Source organism: Rattus rattus, chromosome 2 (assembly GCF_011064425.1).
Source record: "Rattus rattus isolate New Zealand chromosome 2, Rrattus_CSIRO_v1, whole genome shotgun sequence".
NCBI lineage: Eukaryota > Metazoa > Chordata > Mammalia > Rodentia > Muridae > Rattus > Rattus rattus.
This window is the reverse complement of record NC_046155.1, coordinates 170,237,074-170,254,038: the sequence shown is the minus strand read 5'-3', so window position 1 is coordinate 170,254,038 and position 16,965 is coordinate 170,237,074. Positions and strand designations below refer to the sequence as shown.

The window sequence follows — 16,965 nt, the reverse complement described above, 5'->3', positions numbered from 1 at the left end:
AAATTACTAAATCAAGCCAAGCTGGGGGCGTGGCTCAGTGGCAGAGCCCCTGCCTAGAATCCCCCAGTGAGGGGCTGGGGGCGGGCTCAGTGGTAGAGCCCCTGCCTGCAGAATCCCCCCAGTGAGGGGCTGGGGGCGTGGCTCAGTGGTGAGCCCCTGCCTAGAATCCCCCAGTGAGGGGCTGGGGCGTGGCTCAGTGGTGGAGCCCCTGCCTAGAATCCCCCAGTGAGGGGCTGGGGGCGTGGCTCAGTGGTGGAGCCCCTGCCTAGAATCCCCCAGTGAGGGGCTGGGGCGTGGCTCAGTGGTAGAGCCCCTGCCTGGTATCCCCCAGTGAGGGGCTGGGGGCGTGGCTCAGTGGTAGAGCCCCTGCCTAGAATCCCCCAGTGAGGGCTGGGGGCGGGCTCAGTGGTAGAGTGCTTCTTAATCATGCAGAAGGCCTCAGGGCTCCATCTTTCCCAGCTGAGGCTTCAGTGACTCAGGGTACTCACAGTAGTGACATCACTACTGTACAGGTAACTGCCGCTCACTCATTACTCTCTGCTCTCTCTAGTTCCCACTCATCAGCCACACTGAACCCAGTGATTCCGTGCCCTCAGGGCCTTTGGGCTGACTCTTCCTCTCCTTCACATGGTTTCTCTAGGCATCCACCTGATACCTCTCCGGCAGCCTTCTGGATTGCTCTCCTAAAGCAATTAAGCCATTTATTTCTCTTGTGTACCTTTGTCCCTCTTTCAACTTGTTTTATTCCCTTATCTCCATCTGATGGAAGAGATTAGATAACTAATGTATCCTCCACACCCTAATGGTGGTAAGGGTGGGACTCTTGCTGTTTCCTGCCAAGTCCCAGCTCCTGGAACCGTGCCCAGAACCGGGGAGGTCCTTAGTAAGTTGCTGAAGGAATTTAGGCTCTAGTTTGGCAAGTTCGTGTTCTAGGTGTTTTCCCTGCATGAAATTGTACTGCCCAGGCTAAGTGTGGCACCATGCCCATGATCCAGGCTCAGGGGAGGCTGAGTTCAAGGCTTGTCTGCCTAGCAAGACGAAGTTTGAAAATAAAAATTCGGATTGGTAAAAAGTAGCCAAGGCTAGAGACGATTCTAACCTTTGCTATTTGGTTTTCTTTCTTTCTCCCTCATATTCTTTCCCTCCTTCTCTCCCTCTCCCTCCTCCCACACATACTCACTCACTACTTATGGAAGGGCAGTTTAGTGAGCTATGGAGGAGGAAGGGCTATGGGGGAGGAAGGCGCACCCACAGGATCCCGGCTGACTCACTCTTTAGCAAACAGTGGGAGGAGCTCTGGGGTCACAAAACTGTCTTCTTCCCCACGGTCTGTCTAGAGCAGAGGTGAACGAAGAACCCATGGGCCTCCTGAGGCGGCGGCTGCTGCTGCTGCTGGTGCTGGTGACGACCTGTGTCCCAGGTAAGGACTGCGCGGTGACAGCTGGGGTAAATTAGGGAAGGACGGACGGCACTCCACCCTTCTCCTCCTATACAGCTATTCTCGTGTATGATCTCAAGCCCCACGTGGCACAGTCAGACAGACACCCGCAGGCATTCATTAGTAAACTCTGATTCCTGGCGCGTAGTGCCAGGCTTCCCAGAAGAGCCAAACTGGAGGACGCAGAGGAACAGAGAGGTTAAGTAGCTGGTCTGAAACTACACAGCTAGGGATTGAATGATAACTGGGCGTGTGACCTCACAGCCATTCCCCACAGTGTTTTGGTCTCTGTGGGGATCCCGCTTTGGGACGGGACAGGGCTCTATATCTCAAGGTTCCAGAGTTCCGCAGGAGCCTAGAGCCTGTCCCCGGAGTACACTTGTCTTTGCTCCGTCCTCACCTTCTTCCTCCAGGAAATGTGGGGGAGATGGTATTGAGAGGCAGAGGGGAATGGGAAAGGAATTGAGTCAGGGTTTGGCGCGGTGAATAACTCAGAAAGCCCTCTCGGAGTTATTCGGGAGACCGGAGATGATTAATGGGGTGGGAAAAAAATCTCTGGAGGCCTGGATGGTCTGGCAGCTAGAGGGGGAGGAGTGGGGTGCAAAGGGGAGGGACTCTTGTTGCAGAAAGGAGATCTGGCACAAAGGGGACGAGCTCTAAATTGCAAACTGGATCTCAGGGCTCAGGCAGGACAGTTCTTTATTGCATTTCTTTTTTTTTTTTTCTTTTTTTCGGAGCTGGGGACTGAACCCAGGGCCTTACGATTGCTAGCCAAGCGCTCTACCACTGAGCTAAATCCCCAACCCCAGGCAGGACAGTTCTTACTGTGTAATAGAGCCCCGGGAGGAGGGGACCCTGGAGTGGGGCTGCCACCTGGAGTCAGAACTGGCTTCGTGGTTCAGGACAGTTATATAGCCTTTCTCTTCCAGGAATGTGTCTAGGAAATGGGGGCTAGACCGAGGATAGCCTGGTGCTGAATTCCTGATTAGGAATTAGGTAGTCTGAGGCAGGGGAGGGAGGGGGAGGGGCTATAACATTGAGGAAGAGTTAGGGGCGGGTCAAGGGCCTCGGGGTGGATTTGGAGGAAGGACTTGGGTCCTGGGGTGGGACAAACATTTGGGGGCCGAGGTGGGTCCATGACAGTGGTTCTCAACCTTCGATTGCTATGACCCTTTAATACAGTGTGGTGACCCCCAAACCTTAAAATTACTGTTGTTACCACTTCCCAACTGTAATTTTGCTATTGTTAATAAATCTTGATGTAAATATCTGATGGGCAGGATATCTGATGTCTGACCCCTCCTGGGGGTCGCGATCCACAGGTTGAGAACCTCTAGGCTATGACGTTAAGGTGAAGCCTGGACAGGGCTAGTCTCCACGAAGAATAGAGCGGATTGTTGGTGGAAATAGCCTTAGTTTTAAGGGAAGGTGGTTCTGACTTTAAGGCCAGCCTGGGGTTGGGGATTTAGTTCAGTGGTAGGGGGCTTGCTTAGGAAGCGGAAGGCCCTGGGTTCGGCCCCCCGCTCCGAAAAAAAAGAAAAAAAAAAAAAAAAAAAAAAAGGCCAGCCTGGTTTACATAAAGTTTTGGACCAGCTATAAGTCGTGAAAACATTTCAGAAATATTTAATAAAATAATATATAGGGGCTGGAGAGATGGCTCAGCCTTGGTTAAAGCACTGACTGCTCTTCCAGAGGTCCTGAGTTCAATTCCCAACAACCACATGGTGGCTCACAAACCATCTGTAATGAGATCTGATGCCCTCTTCTGGTGTGTCTGAAGACAACTACAGTGTACTCAAATGCTTAAAATAAATAAATAAATAAATAAAAATAATATATAAGTAGAAAGAGAATTTAGGGAAGGAGCCAGAGGGCAGAACTAGAGTCTAGAAGAAAGCATGAAGCAAAGGAAGCCAGAAGCCAGGGGCGGGGCTAGAATATTGGGCGGGGCTAGAGACATAAAACAGGCAGGAGCTGTGTGGGCAGGGCTAGAACCTAGGGGAGGTTGTTGGGGAAGGGGAGAGAATGTTTTTGGGGGTCATCTCAGTTGAGGTTATCTTGGAGGGCTAATTGGCGGGGTTAGAGCTTCAGGAGAAAACTCCCGCCTTGGAGAGGGCACTGAAGAGAAGCTAAGGGAGAGGATGGGAGAATGGATAGGAGATACAGATCCTATGTCCAGAGCTGACCAGGTAGAGAGGACACAGCACCTAAATGGGACCCATGGTAGAAAGTCCTTTCAAGTGGGAAGAATTAGAGGTTGGGGGATGGGTGGGGGTCGCATGCCTTTAATCCTGGCATTAGGAAGGCAGAAATGGGTGGATATCTGTGAGTTCGAAGCCATGCTGGTCTACAGAGCAAGTTTCAGGAAAGCCAGGGTTGCACAGAGAAACCCTGTCTTGAAAAATGGGGGGAGGGGGCAAAAGGGCAGAGTTAGAATGAATGGCGGGTGATACATGTCTGTAATCCCAACTCACGGGAGGCTGAGGCAGAAGGATTGCTGTGAGTTTGAGGTCTTGGACTATATAGTTAGAGCAGAGAGAGAGAGAGAGAGAGAGAGAGAGAGAGAGAGAGAGAGAGAGAGAGGAGAACCATAGGCAATCAGGACATAATGCATAAATCTGAGGGGACCGGCCTAGACCAGTTTCACAGCACGGTGGAGTGAGAGGCAGCCCCTGGCTCCTCACCCTTGACTATCTCTCCTCTCCTCCCAGCCTCCCAGGGCCTGCGGTGCATGCAGTGCGAGAGTAACCAGGACTGCCTGGTGAAGGAGTGTGCCCTGGGCCAGGACCTCTGCAGAACCACGGTGCTTCGGGAATGGGAAGGTGAGGTTGACCACCCCCAACGACCCGATAGGAAACAATGGGCCAGAAAACCACCTCTCTCCAGATCTTAAGGAAATAAAGACCTTCAAACGTCTAACAAGGGTAGAGAGACAGCCTGGCATTTAAGACCAGCAGCTCTTCCAGAGGCCTGGAGTTCAGTTCAGGTAGCCACATAGGGTGGCTCACAACCACATGTAATCCCAGGTCCGGAAGGAGAGTCCAGGCCCTCACACTCACCCACAGACACAGAGCTAAGCACTTGCTGATCTTGTAACGGACCCAGGCTCATTTAGAGCCCCACCTGGTGGCTCCCCACCTCCTCTGGCTGTAGGCATGGGTACTGTACACAGACATTCATGCAGGCAAAACCCTCATGACACAAAATAATGAACTAAATCTAAGAAAATTGTTGACAATGGTGGTGAGACCCTGGCGATGGTGATAAATTGGCCATGTGCTACTCAGAGCAATGGCAAATATTTTTGCTCTGTTTTGGGATTGGCGGTGGTGCTTGGTTTGGTTGTTTGGTCTTGGGATTTTGTTTTGTTTTGTTAAGACAAGGTCTCATGTAGCCCAGGCTAGTCTTAAACTTGCCTTATAGCCAATGATGACCTAAAACATCTGATCCTCCTGCCTGCAACTCCTAAGGGTGGAGATTATAGGTGTACACCACCACACCTGCACTAGGGAGGCAGAGGCAGGGGGATCTCTGAGTTCCAGGCCAGCCTGGTCTACAGAGTGAGTTCCAGGACTGCCAGGGCTACACGGAGAGACCTAGTCATGAAACACCAAAACCAAACCAACCAACCAACCAAACAAACAAACAAAGAAACAAACAGCCTGAGACAGGGCTGAGCAGGCTAAGGCACTTGGTGCCAACCCCCATACCCTGAGTTGACCCCCTGGAAGGAGAGAACTGACTCCTGAAAACTGTCCTCTGACCTCCACAAAAGCACACAAGCACACACACACACACACACACACACACACACACACACACACACACACATATGCACACACATGCACATACACACATGCACACACATGCACACCACATGCACATACACACTCGCACACATGCACATACATATGCATACACACACATGCACATACACGCATATACACATGCACACACATAAGCACACACAAGCACATACAGACACACATATGTACACCCACGCACACACCATACACACATGTTCATACACATGCATACACACGCACATACACATGGGCACACACAGGCACATATACGAAAATAAAGTTAAAATAAAGCTGGACACTTTGATACACTCCTGAAGCTCTTCTGCTAGGGAGGTCGAGGAAGGATCCAGGGCTCCAGACCAGACTGGGCTACATAGCCTGGATATCCTGTCCCCTCAGAAAAGTTTAATTAACGAATGAATGATTAGTGTATTTTTCTTCCCATTAAGTGCACCTCCCTGCTGGTTCATTCACCTTGGGATAGATTCTGAAATTCCAAGTGATGTGTACCGGGGAGGGGAGGGTCAGTTTAGAAGATAACAGAGTTGGTCCAAACAAGAGGAAAGGCTCACAGGGGTTGGCTCTGGGGATGGGTGACCCTGCGACCCGGGGCTGGCTGGGACGTGGGAGCTTCTGGAGACTGAGGCTCTTCTCCTCACAGACGCCGAGGAGCTGGAGGTGGTGACCAGAGGCTGTGCCCACAAAGAGAAGACCAACAGGACCATGAGCTACCGCAAGGGCTCGGTGATCATCAGCCTCACCGAGACCGTGTGTGCCACAAACCTCTGCAACAGGCCCAGACCCGGTGAGTCGGGCGTCCTCGCCACGCCCAGCCAAAGCCCATCACCACCCCCCAGACCTACATCACCCTAGCACCAAGTCCGGTCCTCACCCCGTCCCCCACCCGAATCCACTGCAGCCCTGCCCCAGTTTCACTCCCCGCCATCAGTGTCCCCAAGACACCTCCCTCCCTTATCTCACAGTAGCCTGACAGCCAGTTGTTTTGTTTGGTTGAAACGATATAGCCCAGGCTGGCTAGAAAAGGGTATCCTCCTGCCTCAGCTTCCTGAGTACTGAGAGTAGAGCTTCCAGCTGCCACACCCAGCCTCTCTACTGATGATAAAATCATCCCTAGGCTGTAGGGCTAAAAACGTGGCTGTCAGGTATAAGATAACACATCTACCACGCTTGGTCGCGCTTGCCTGTAGGAGGCAGAAAGATTACAACTTGAAGGTCAGCCTTGGGCAACTTAAGACTCTGGCTCAAAACAAAAACTAAAAAGGAGGACTGGCGAGATGGCTCACTGTTGTTCAAGCCCGGTGACCTGGGTTCAATACCTGAATCCCAGGGGAAGGAGAGAATTGACTCTCTACAAAATTGTCCTCTGATCTAAACACACACACACACACACACACACACACCACACACACACACACACACACACACACACACACACACACCACACCCACCACACACACCCACACACACGCACCCACAGCCCACACACCCACATGCCCCACACACACACCACACACCACACACCACACACACCCACACACACACACACACCACACCACACCCCCACCCCACACACACACCCCCCACACACCCACACACCACACACACACACACACCCCCCACCACACACCAACACCACCCCCACCCACAAACCCCCAAACACACACACACACACACCCACCACACACACACACACACCACACACACACACACAACACACACACACAACACACACACACCCACACCCACCACACACACACCACACACCACACACCACACACACACCCACCACACACACACCAATAACAATAACAACAACAGTAATAATAGCAGTAATAATACATTTTAAAATTAAAATCAGGAAAATAGGAATGAGGGTGTGGCCCAGTGGTAGAGCCCTGCCTCGCATGTGTGATATCTTAGTTTTCCCTTCCAACAACCTTTTTAAAAAAGATGATCTTTGACTTGGAAAGGATAGGGAGAGCGTGGAGTGAACCTTTCGGTTGAGCACTGTGGCTTTAGGCTGTGGTCAGTGGTCAAGGTCAGGGAAGGTGAGGAAGGAACTGCATTCCTTGTGTTCTTTCTGCACTGTCTGTCCCTGGATGGGCACTGATTACGGCCTGCAGGCCCAGGGTCCTCCTGAGGGAAGACACTGCCTTTCTGCCTGCTTTGTCTTCTTTCTCCGTCCTACCTACAAAATGTCTCTGGTGCAAGGCCGAGTCATGTGTGGGTCATTTTCTCTTTAAACGACAACTCTGTTTTGCTTTGCCATGACACTTGTGAGAAGAACACAGTATAGAAGTTAATTCTCATTCGACTGTGTAGGTCCTGGGGCTTGAACTCAGTCTTCAGGTTTGGCTACAAGCACCTTTACCCACTAAGCCATGGTGGTGGCCCTGAGTTTGTTAGTTTTTGGATTTTGCTTGTTTGTTTAAACAGAGTCTACTTATATAGCCCTGCCTGTCCTGAACTCGCTCTGTAGACCAAGCTAGCCTCTCCAGGGCTGAGATTAAAGGTGTGTGCCACCATGCCTGGCTTATTTGTTCCTTGGATAACTCTCTCTGGCACTGAACTTTCCATGTAGCCATGGAATTCCTTGAATGCCTGGTCCTCCTGTCACCCTCTCCTGAGTGCTGGGATCCCAGCCATAGGCTTTCTTCTGTGTTGGAGACAGAACACAGACAGAGCTTTGCGCATGCTAGGCAAATACCCCACCGCTGAACCATACCCATAGACCCTCTTTTTACTTTTTATATCCCCCTCCCACTTCTGATTTTGACAAATCGTTCTGCCCTTAGCAGGGAAGAGAGAAGGTAGAGTATGGGGAGAAATGGACACGGTGGGCGAGGAACTCTGCACCCAGATGGGGGTGTCCACTGGGCTGGGGTCGAAGTGTCTTGGTGGCTCACCTTTGGCAGGTAGATAAGGGGACCTCAGTGGCGGGAGCAGTGCACAGAGCCTTCTTCTCTGGGCGTGATGGAATCCCTTATGTCAGTGTCATGCTTCTGAGAGCGACAGTGATAAAGCTGGGCAAATGACAGCCAGTGATTGGAGGCCTCTGGAGAGAAAAGCAAAGCAAAGGCAGGAACTCGGAGCCCTGTGATCCTTGGAAGAGAGAAGCCAGACACAGAGAGTGTCGCAGGTGTCATGGCTTACATTCTAACTTATCAGCTCAGCTCTGTGAAGGGAGACAGAGCCATGAAGAGACAGTCATGAGACTGAGGCAACAGGCTTGGGCTGGGTGGTGGTGTCCCCAGATTTGGAGAGAGTCCCCCTTCCCCAGTTTTTGGCAAGTGTAGATGCAGAAGTGCAACAGGGTGGCGAGCCAGAGAGGTGCGGGTGACCACCTTAGACCCCATGAGAGACAGCTAGGAAGTGAAGAACAGGCCCTGATTGATAAAAAAGGGACAGAAAAAAATAACGTAGAGCTGTGTGTGTGTTCATGTGTGCATGTATGTGTACATGTGTCAGTGTGGTGTGCATGTGTGTGGTGTCTGTGCAAGAGTGTGTGGGGTGTGTATGGTGAGTGTGTGCGTGTGTATGTGTGCATGAGTGTGTATATGTATGGTGTGTATGCATGTGCATGTCTATGACTGTGGCGTGTATGTGTGTGTGCATATTTGTATGTCTGTATGTGTGTAAATGTGTTGTCTGTATGTGTGCGCATATGAGCATGTAGGTGTGGTGGGGTTGTTTGTGTGTGCATGTGTGTATGTGTGTGAGTGCATTGTCTGTGTGTGTGTGTATGTGTCGTGTGTGTATATGTGTGTGTGTACAAAGAGACCAGAAGTCGGCAACTGTCCTACTCCATCATTCTGCACTTAATTCTATTCAGAGAGGGTCTCACTGAGCCTGAGGCTACACTGGCGGCCAGCAAGTCCGAGAGATCCTCCTGACTCAGCCTGCCCAGAACTGGGATTACAGGCAACTGGCTTCATGGTTTTTACACTATCATGAGATCAAACTCCTGTTAGTCTAGCAAGCACCAAAGAGCTGTAAAGAAAAGAGCTACAGCCCGGCTTGGTGGCATACACCTCTAATCCCAGCACTGGGGAGGACACAGTAGAAGGGTTTCCATACATTCAAGGCTAGCCTGGTCCACCCAACAGGTTCCAGAATGCAGACTGAGTTCTAGTCTAAAAAACAATAAAAAAAGAACAACCCAGTAAGTTAATATAGACCAAAAAAAAAAAAAAAAAAAAAGTTTATGTAGCTCACGGTTTGGGAGATGGGAAGTCCACACAGTATGGTGCTAGCTCTTCCCCATCACACACATTGGACACCCTCAGGACCCTGTTACCTCATGACTATATTACTGAGGGAAATTAAAAACCCCACAGCTGTGGGCTGGGTCAGTGGTTGAGAGTCTGCTCTTCCAGAAGACCTAGGTTCAGTTCCCAGCACCACCTACACCAGGCTGCTTAGAGCAGTCTGTAATTCCAGTTCCGTGTGTCTGTGTGTCTGTGTCTGTGTCTGTGTCTGTGTCTGTGTCTGTGTCTGTGTCTGTGTCTGTGTCTGTGTCTGTGTCTGTGTCTGTCTGTGTCTGTGTGTGTCTATCACCCTCTTCTGGCCACCTCTGGTACTGCATGCACATAGTGCACAAATGTACAAGCCAGCAAAATACTGTGCGCATAAAATAGAATGAAGGGGGAAAAAAATTAAAAACCATTTTCTCTCTTGGGAGCCAACTTGGAATCCCTTCCAAAGTTAATTTATTAATTAATCACTTCCGAAAGCAGCCTGCAGATGACCTGGCAGCTTCTCACTAGCTTCCTTCCTTAAAAAGGTGCATCCCCTAACACTCTGCCACACTAACATTCAAACATATGACCCTCAGGGAGACAAACCACATCCAACCATAGCAGAGGCAGATAGAGACTCGGGTGAGTGAAGTCAGAAGAACCAAGAGGCAACCGAGTGCACAGGTCTGGAAGTCAAATATTTCTTTTAAGTATCACAGATGGAAGATAGGGTCTTGGGAGTCCCATTTCTGCAGCATTAAGCCACGCCCCAGACCCTCACTGGGGGGATTCTGGCAGGGGCTCTACCACTGAGCCACGCCCCAGATCCTCACTGGGGATTCTAGGCAGGGCTCTACCACTGAGTTAAACCCCAGCCCTCACACTGTGGGATTCTAGACAGGGGCTCTACCACTGAGCCACGCCCCCAGCCCAGCTCTACGCTAGAGAATCCTCCTGCCTCAGCCTCCCAAGTGATTTTCTCCACCAAGACTTGTTAGATCACTGGTGAGACTAGAGAGAGATTTATGAATGAGCAATTAAGAAATTTAAAAAGGGACTAAACAGATACCTGAAGGTCACATGACCCATATTTAGAAGAGAATCCTGGGAAGATGTAATAATAAAGGGACCACCCCCAACTCCACCCCTGGCTAAGAGGGGTGGGGCAGACGGTGTGGCTATGCTGGAAATTCCTGGTTTGATTTTTTTTTTTTTTTGAGACCCAGTCTTCCTGTGTAGTCCAGTCTATCCTCAAATTTGCAATCTTCAAGTCCCAGCCACCAAAGTCCAGGGGTTACCGGAACGTACCACCATGTCTGGAGGAAGTCCTGCTTTTGGTTTTCGTGGAAGGTTGTGGGAAGAGGCGGCTGCGGGCCTTTGAGGCATGTTTCTTTGAATGAGACAGATGAGTTGGCTCTGGGTGGAATGATTCACCTAATTGCCTTGAGCCTGCCAGAGGACTGCCTCAGCTCCGACACAGCTCCAGTCTCCTGGGTCAGGAAGGAGAGGCTGTGCCAGGCTACAGGATGGTGTGAGCCAAAGCCCGGGCAAGGGATGACATGGTGCTTCCAGGGAAAAGTAGCCCATCCAGTTGGCCTCGCTCAAAAGCTTTGAGCCAAACAAGATTACCCTGGATCCATCAAGTGAGGCTTGACCTTTTGGGTCATCCATCAGTAAGTAATAATTTGTGATTCCAGGTAGACATAAGAAGAGAAGGGGCATTTAGCTCTCAGTGGTAGAGCGCCTAAGCGCAAGGCCCCTGGGTTCGGCCCCCAGCTCCAAAAAAAAAAAAAAAAAAAAAAAAAAAGAACCAGAAGTAAAGAGAAGTAAAGGCAAAAACTGCACTGATCCATGAAATAGCTAAAGAAAGAATTCTGGATTATGGTTACATTGTGAGACTTTGTATCAAAAAGGGGCAAGGGGCTACTAATACACCTTGGTAGTAGAGCGCCTGCCTAAAATCCCCAAATGAGGGGTGGGGATGGGTGGATGTGGCTCAATGGTAGAGCCCCTGCCTAGAACCTCCCAGTGAGGGGCTGGGGGCGTGGTTCAGTGGTAGAGCCCCTGCCTAGAATCCCCAGTGAGGGGCTGGGGGCATGGCTCAGTGGTAGAGCCCCTGCCTAGAATCCCCCAGTGAGGGGCTGGGGGCGTGGCTCAGTGGTAGAGCCCCTGCCTAGAATCCCCCAGTGAGGGGCTGGGGGCGTGGCTCAGGGGTAGAGCCCCTGCCTGGAATCCCCCAGGGAGGGGCTGGGGGTGTGGCTCAGTGGTAGAGCCCTGCCTGGAATCCCCCAGTGAGGGGCTGGGGGTGTGGCTCAGTGGTAGAGCCCATGCCTGAATCCCCCAGGGAGGGGCTGGGGGTGTGGCTCAGTGGTAGAGCCCCTGCCTAGAATCCCCCAGTGAGGGCTGGGGGGGCGGCTCAGTGGTAGAGCCCCTGCCTAGAATCCCCAGTGAGGGGCTGGGGGGGTGGCTCAGTGGTAGAGCCCCCCTGCCTAGAATCCCCAGTGAGGGGCTGGGGGCATGGCTCAGTGGTAGAGCCCCTGCCTAGAATCCCCCAGTGAGGGGCTGGGGGCGTGGCTCAGTGGTAGAGCCCCTGACTGGAAGAGGCGCTATTTAGGATGAAGAAGAATGGGGAGGAGTTTCAAAAGACAGGAGCAAAGAAAGGGTGTTCTAGACAAAGACAACAAAAAGTCTGGTGCCACTCAGGGTCAATGTTCTAAAACTGTGTAGCCAGTATGTTAGAGAGCACGGGAGAGGCTGGCACTTGGAGATGAGGAGGGACAGGTAGCCAGGACCCAGTCCTCAGTGGGCCTTGACTGCCATTCTCAGGTGTTTGCCTGTTAGTCTAACAATAGGGAGCTATGGAATGGTTTTGAGCAGAGAAGAACTGGGTTAGGTGTATTTTAAAGACTTAATTTTAGGGCTGTTTGAAAGGAACTGCGGTGAAGACGGTATTGACCGTTTGGAAGGAACGGAGGCTGGTACTGAGGAGGTACCAAAGGCTGAAAAGAACAGGATACATTCTAGAGGGATGTGGGATTAGTAGGCTTGATGATTGACCGCAAGGTTCAGGATGGAGTTCTCTGCCAGACCTGACCACCAAATCACCGCTTCCTCTTCTTCCCAGGAGCCCGAGGGCGACCTTTTCCCCGGGGCCGTTACCTTGAGTGTGCATCCTGCACCTCTCTGGACCAGAGCTGTGAGAGGAGCCGGGAGCAAAGCCTGCAGTGCCGGTATCCTACAGAACACTGTATTGAAGTGGTGACGCTCCAAAGCACAGAACGTAAGCTCCCAGCTGTGGGCAGTCCTCTAGGCTGTACCTAAGGGAGATCTCCAAGTTCCAGGCATGCAAGCATAACTCGCACAGCCATGCGAACAGCACACTCAGGCCCTGGAAGTTCAGAGTCACTGGATCAGCTCGAGAGTAACCAGGAACCCAACTACCTTGTCGTATCTCACATATTGCTTTCATTCTGATGACTGCCTCATGGCACAATATGGCCACCAGAGCTCCAGACCTGGTGACTACATTCCAGGCAGAAGAAAAGAGGAAAGAAACCCAAAAAAATTTCTTTGTTTTGTAAGAGTTTTCTTTCTAGAAATCCCAGAAACTCATGAAGTTCTATTTATTTTTCCAGCCCCCTTTATCATATGGCAAAGAGAGAAAGGAAAGTGAAGTCCTTTGGCTAGGGAGGAAGTTACCCTAAGTAACATAAAAGGGGTGTGCTCAAGGGGGCAACTCAACAGCCAGCCCTTAGACGATCTGCCCTCTAACCTCTGACCTCTGCCCTCTCCAGGGAGCATGAAGGACGAACCCTACACCAAAGGCTGTGGCAGTCTTCCCGGATGCCCGGGCACAGCAGGTTTCCATAGCAACCAGACCTTTCACTTCCTGAAGTGCTGCAACTTCACCCAATGCAATGGTGGCCCAGGTGAGGAACTGGACGAGTTATTGCCTCTTTCTACAACTCTCCCTCCTCGCTCTTTCCCAAGTCCTCTCCATCCAACTGACATCAGTGTCACCTCTCTCTGGAGGCCTGCCCTGACTGACTTGCAAATCTGGTTCCGGGTCACTCTTTTTTTTTTTTTTTTCTTTTTTCTATTTTTCGGAGCTGGGGACCGAACCCAGGGCCTTGCGCTTGCTAGGCAAGCTCTCTACCACTGAGCTAAATCCCCAGCCCCCCGGGTCACTCTTTAAGCACACACAGCCCACCTAATCCCCCATGCCCCAGTTCTGCCCACTCTGGGTGGGGACTATCTGGTGACAAAGCCGTGAGTCCTGAGAGTCTAGAGCCAGGCTGTCCCAGCCACTGTGGTGTCCTAACACAGCATGAGGTTAAGGCCAAGGAAACCATTTCATAGCAATTTCACAGAAATACAGCTTTTGTGTAAACTGAGCTGGAGCGGTGCCTCGGTGGTTAAAGGCACTGGCTGCTCTAGAGGAGGACGGACCAAGTTTGTTTCCCAGTGCCCACACAGCTCACATCTGTAACTACAGTTCCAGGGCATCTGGTGCCCTCTTCTGGACACTATGGGTACTGCATGCATATGGAGCACATACAGGTGCAGGCAAGAACTCATATACATAAAATAAGATAAATAAATGTTTTGAAATTTGTTAAAGTTCTGAAAAGCCCTGCCTTTGAATCCTGGGTAAGCCAGTGGAAGCCAGGGCCTCACACATTTCAGAAAGGCCCTCAGGCTTGTGAGCAAAGCACCTTTACTCACTAAGCCATCTCAGTTCTCAACGTTATTATTTAATATTAATTAATTTGAACCTAAATACAATCTTATTACTCCAGAGGTAGAGGCTGGAGGTTCAGAGGTTTACAAGTTGTCCTCTGTACAGTGAGTTTCAAGGCTGGCCCAGGTACCCGAGACCCTATCTCAGGAAAAGAACAGAGAAAAGCCAGGTGTGGTTGGGCACAGACTGTAGACTGTTTCTTTGTTCAACAGCAGTAGCCACCATGTCCACAGTAATAGCCATCGTTTGTATTGAAGGCTGAAGAGACGGCTCAGCAGTTAAGAGTAGATACCAGATCCGGGTTCAGTTCCCGGCACCCATGGTTGGGCGGCTCACTACCCATAACTCCAGCTCCAAGGGATCTGATGCTCTTTTTTTTTTTTTTAAAAGATTTATTTATTTTATGTATGTAAGTACACTGTAGCTGTCTTCAGACACACCAGAAGAGGGCATCAGATCTCTTTACAGATGGTTGTGAGCCACCATGTGGTTGCTGGGATTTGAACTCAGGACCTCTGGAAGAGCAGTCAGTGCTCTTAACCACTGAGCCATCTCTCCGGCCCTGATGCTCTTTTCTATTCTCTGCAGGCACTGCGTGCCAATGGTGCACATACAGATAATTTTGAAATTTGTACTGTGTGTGTGTGTGTGTGACAAGCATGCCATCATTTAATTGTAGAGGTCAGTCAGAAGAAGACAACCTTGAGAAGTCAGTTCTGTCTTTCCACCATGTGGGTCTTGGGGATTGAACTCAGATCATCAGACTTGTCTGCAAGCTCCCCTACCTGCTGGGCCATCTCACTAGCTCTAGGATTATACTTAACGATAACTCATTTAAACCTGAAGAAACACAGGTAGCCAGTGGCTGCTACAGTGAACGACTCTGTATAGTCACGTTTTAGAAGGTAGGGCCTGTTTGAGATAGTACCTAGTTTGTTAGGGTCCAGTATCAGTTGCCTAGTTAGATGTGAGAACCCCGACCCCCGAAAGAAAATGCAGTTCCCAGGGATGACCATCAGGTGGCGCCCTATCACCTTGGGCAGAGTGTGGGCGGATGGACGGATGCATAGACCCAGTGGTGCTAATCTTTGTTCCCTGTCGTTTTTGTTTGTTTGTTTGTTTGTTTGTTTGTTTGTTTGTTTTGTTCTTCATTTTTAAGTTCTGGATCTTCAGAGCTTACCACCGAATGGCTTCCAGTGTTACAGCTGTGAGGGGAACAGCACCTTTGGATGTTCCTACGAAGAGACGTCCCTCATTGACTGCCGGGGACCAATGAATCAGTGCTTGGAGGCTACAGGCTTAGATGGTGAGACCCTGTGGGAGCTGGAAGGGGACCCACTGAGGCACAGAGCGCTGATCAGACTGATTGACAGATGGGCCAGGCCTAGACCGGGTGGATCTTCCTATGGTAAAGGTTACACTTTAGCCGGGGGCGGTGGTGCATAGCTTTAATCCCAGCACTTGGGAGTCAGAGGTAGGCGGATCTCTGAGTTTGAGGCCAGCCTGGTCTGGAGAGTGAGTTTTAGGACAACCAGGTCTATACAGAGAAGCCCAGATGGGGCGGAGGGTGGGGGGGCACGGGAGGCTGTGTTTACCCGCAGAAAGGACAAATTGCAACAAGAGGTTTGGTTCTGTCAAGCCAACAAGAATAATACACTTCATTTCACCTAACGCTTTTCTTTGAGACTGGGTCTTATTCTGTCGCCCTGGCTGTCCTGGAACTTGCTCTATACCACAGGCTGGCTTCAAACTCAGAGATCCACCTGCCTCTGCCTTCTGAGTGCTGGGATTAAAGGCGCGTGCCACCACAGCTGGTCTCATAAATAATAGTTTGGATGGGGGTGGGGGAATGCCTGTGTTTCTCATGATGAAAAAGTGCAAAGAGAGTACTGTCATTGTTTACTGCGTGGCAACCCTCTTCCCGTCTGGCTTTTAATAGCAGACAGCTGGTCCTCCGCTCTGCTTTCGTGTTCCGCCTGTTGCAATATCACGTCCTGGGGTTTCTCTGGAAAAGTATCTCTTGTTCGCCCAAAAGCTTGGAAGGGCCAAATGACATCTTAGTGTTACTCTGAAATCAATCCTGGTGTGAGTCTGAGGGACTGCCAGGGGTTCCTGGGACACACTTTGGGAAGCCCTGCTCACTATAAGGGGTTGGAGATTGGCTATGGCGTTCACCGCCGGGAGCCTGCCGCTTTCCTGAGACTTCCCACCCGGGCTCACTGACTCTTCTCTTTCCTCAGTGCTGGGAAACCGGAGTTACACCGTAAGAGGCTGCGCCACGGCTTCCTGGTGCCAAGGTTCCCACGTGGCCGACTCCTTCCAGACCCACGTCAACCTCTCTGTCTCCTGCTGTAATGGCAGTGGCTGTAACCGCCCTACAGGGGGCGCCCCCGGGCCAGGCCCTGCTCATCTTATCCTCATTGCCTCCCTGCTCCTGTCCCTCAGACTATGGGACGTCCCTCTCTGGACCTGAATCCTGAGCCGTCTGCCCTGGCTGGACCCAGGGACTTTTGACCTCCTCCCCTCTGCTCCATCTTTGAGGACAGGCGTGCTGTATTGTCTTCTTGGGGCCTCGAGAACTGGAAGAGAATTGAAAAAAGGGCTGCGGGCAGCAGGGGGCCTCTTGGTTGAGCTAATATTGTTGCTGTTATTATTATTATCGTTGTTATTCCCCTAATTTATTATATAAATATATATATATAAGATTTTTGTACCAGTGAA

At 50.9% G+C, this 16,965-nt stretch overlaps 1 protein-coding gene across 2 annotated transcripts; it reads left to right on the top strand.

The window, feature by feature from the left end:
- The first annotated feature begins 1,344 nt into the window (after positions 1 to 1,344).
- Positions 1,345 to 16,965, top strand: Plaur (plasminogen activator, urokinase receptor). 2 transcript variants are annotated; one of them, XM_032894225.1, is made up of 7 exons: positions 1,345 to 1,420; positions 4,150 to 4,260; positions 5,906 to 6,049; positions 12,628 to 12,783; positions 13,298 to 13,432; positions 15,404 to 15,550; positions 16,485 to 16,965. In XM_032894225.1, exons 1-7 carry the CDS (start codon positions 1,360 to 1,362, stop codon positions 16,715 to 16,717), a joined length of 987 nt encoding a protein of 328 aa, XP_032750116.1. In that variant the 5' UTR covers positions 1,345 to 1,359; the 3' UTR covers positions 16,718 to 16,965. The 2 variants fall into 2 exon arrangements, with proteins under 2 accessions (XP_032750116.1, XP_032750115.1); XM_032894224.1 differs by lacking the exon at positions 1,345 to 1,420 and adding an exon at positions 1,529 to 1,636.

Bases quoted from the DNA above. Each gene is read 5' to 3' on its own strand.
- Plaur (XM_032894225.1), top strand. From the start codon at position 1,360: ATGGGCCTCCTGAGGCGGCGGCTGCTGCTGCTGCTGGTGCTGGTGACG. The intron at 6,050-12,627 runs GTGAGTCGGGCG...TCTTCTTCCCAG, and splicing joins CTGCAACAGGCCCAGACCCG to GAGCCCGAGGGCGACCTTTT. The intron at 12,784-13,297 runs GTAAGCTCCCAG...TGCCCTCTCCAG, and splicing joins GACGCTCCAAAGCACAGAAC to GGAGCATGAAGGACGAACCC.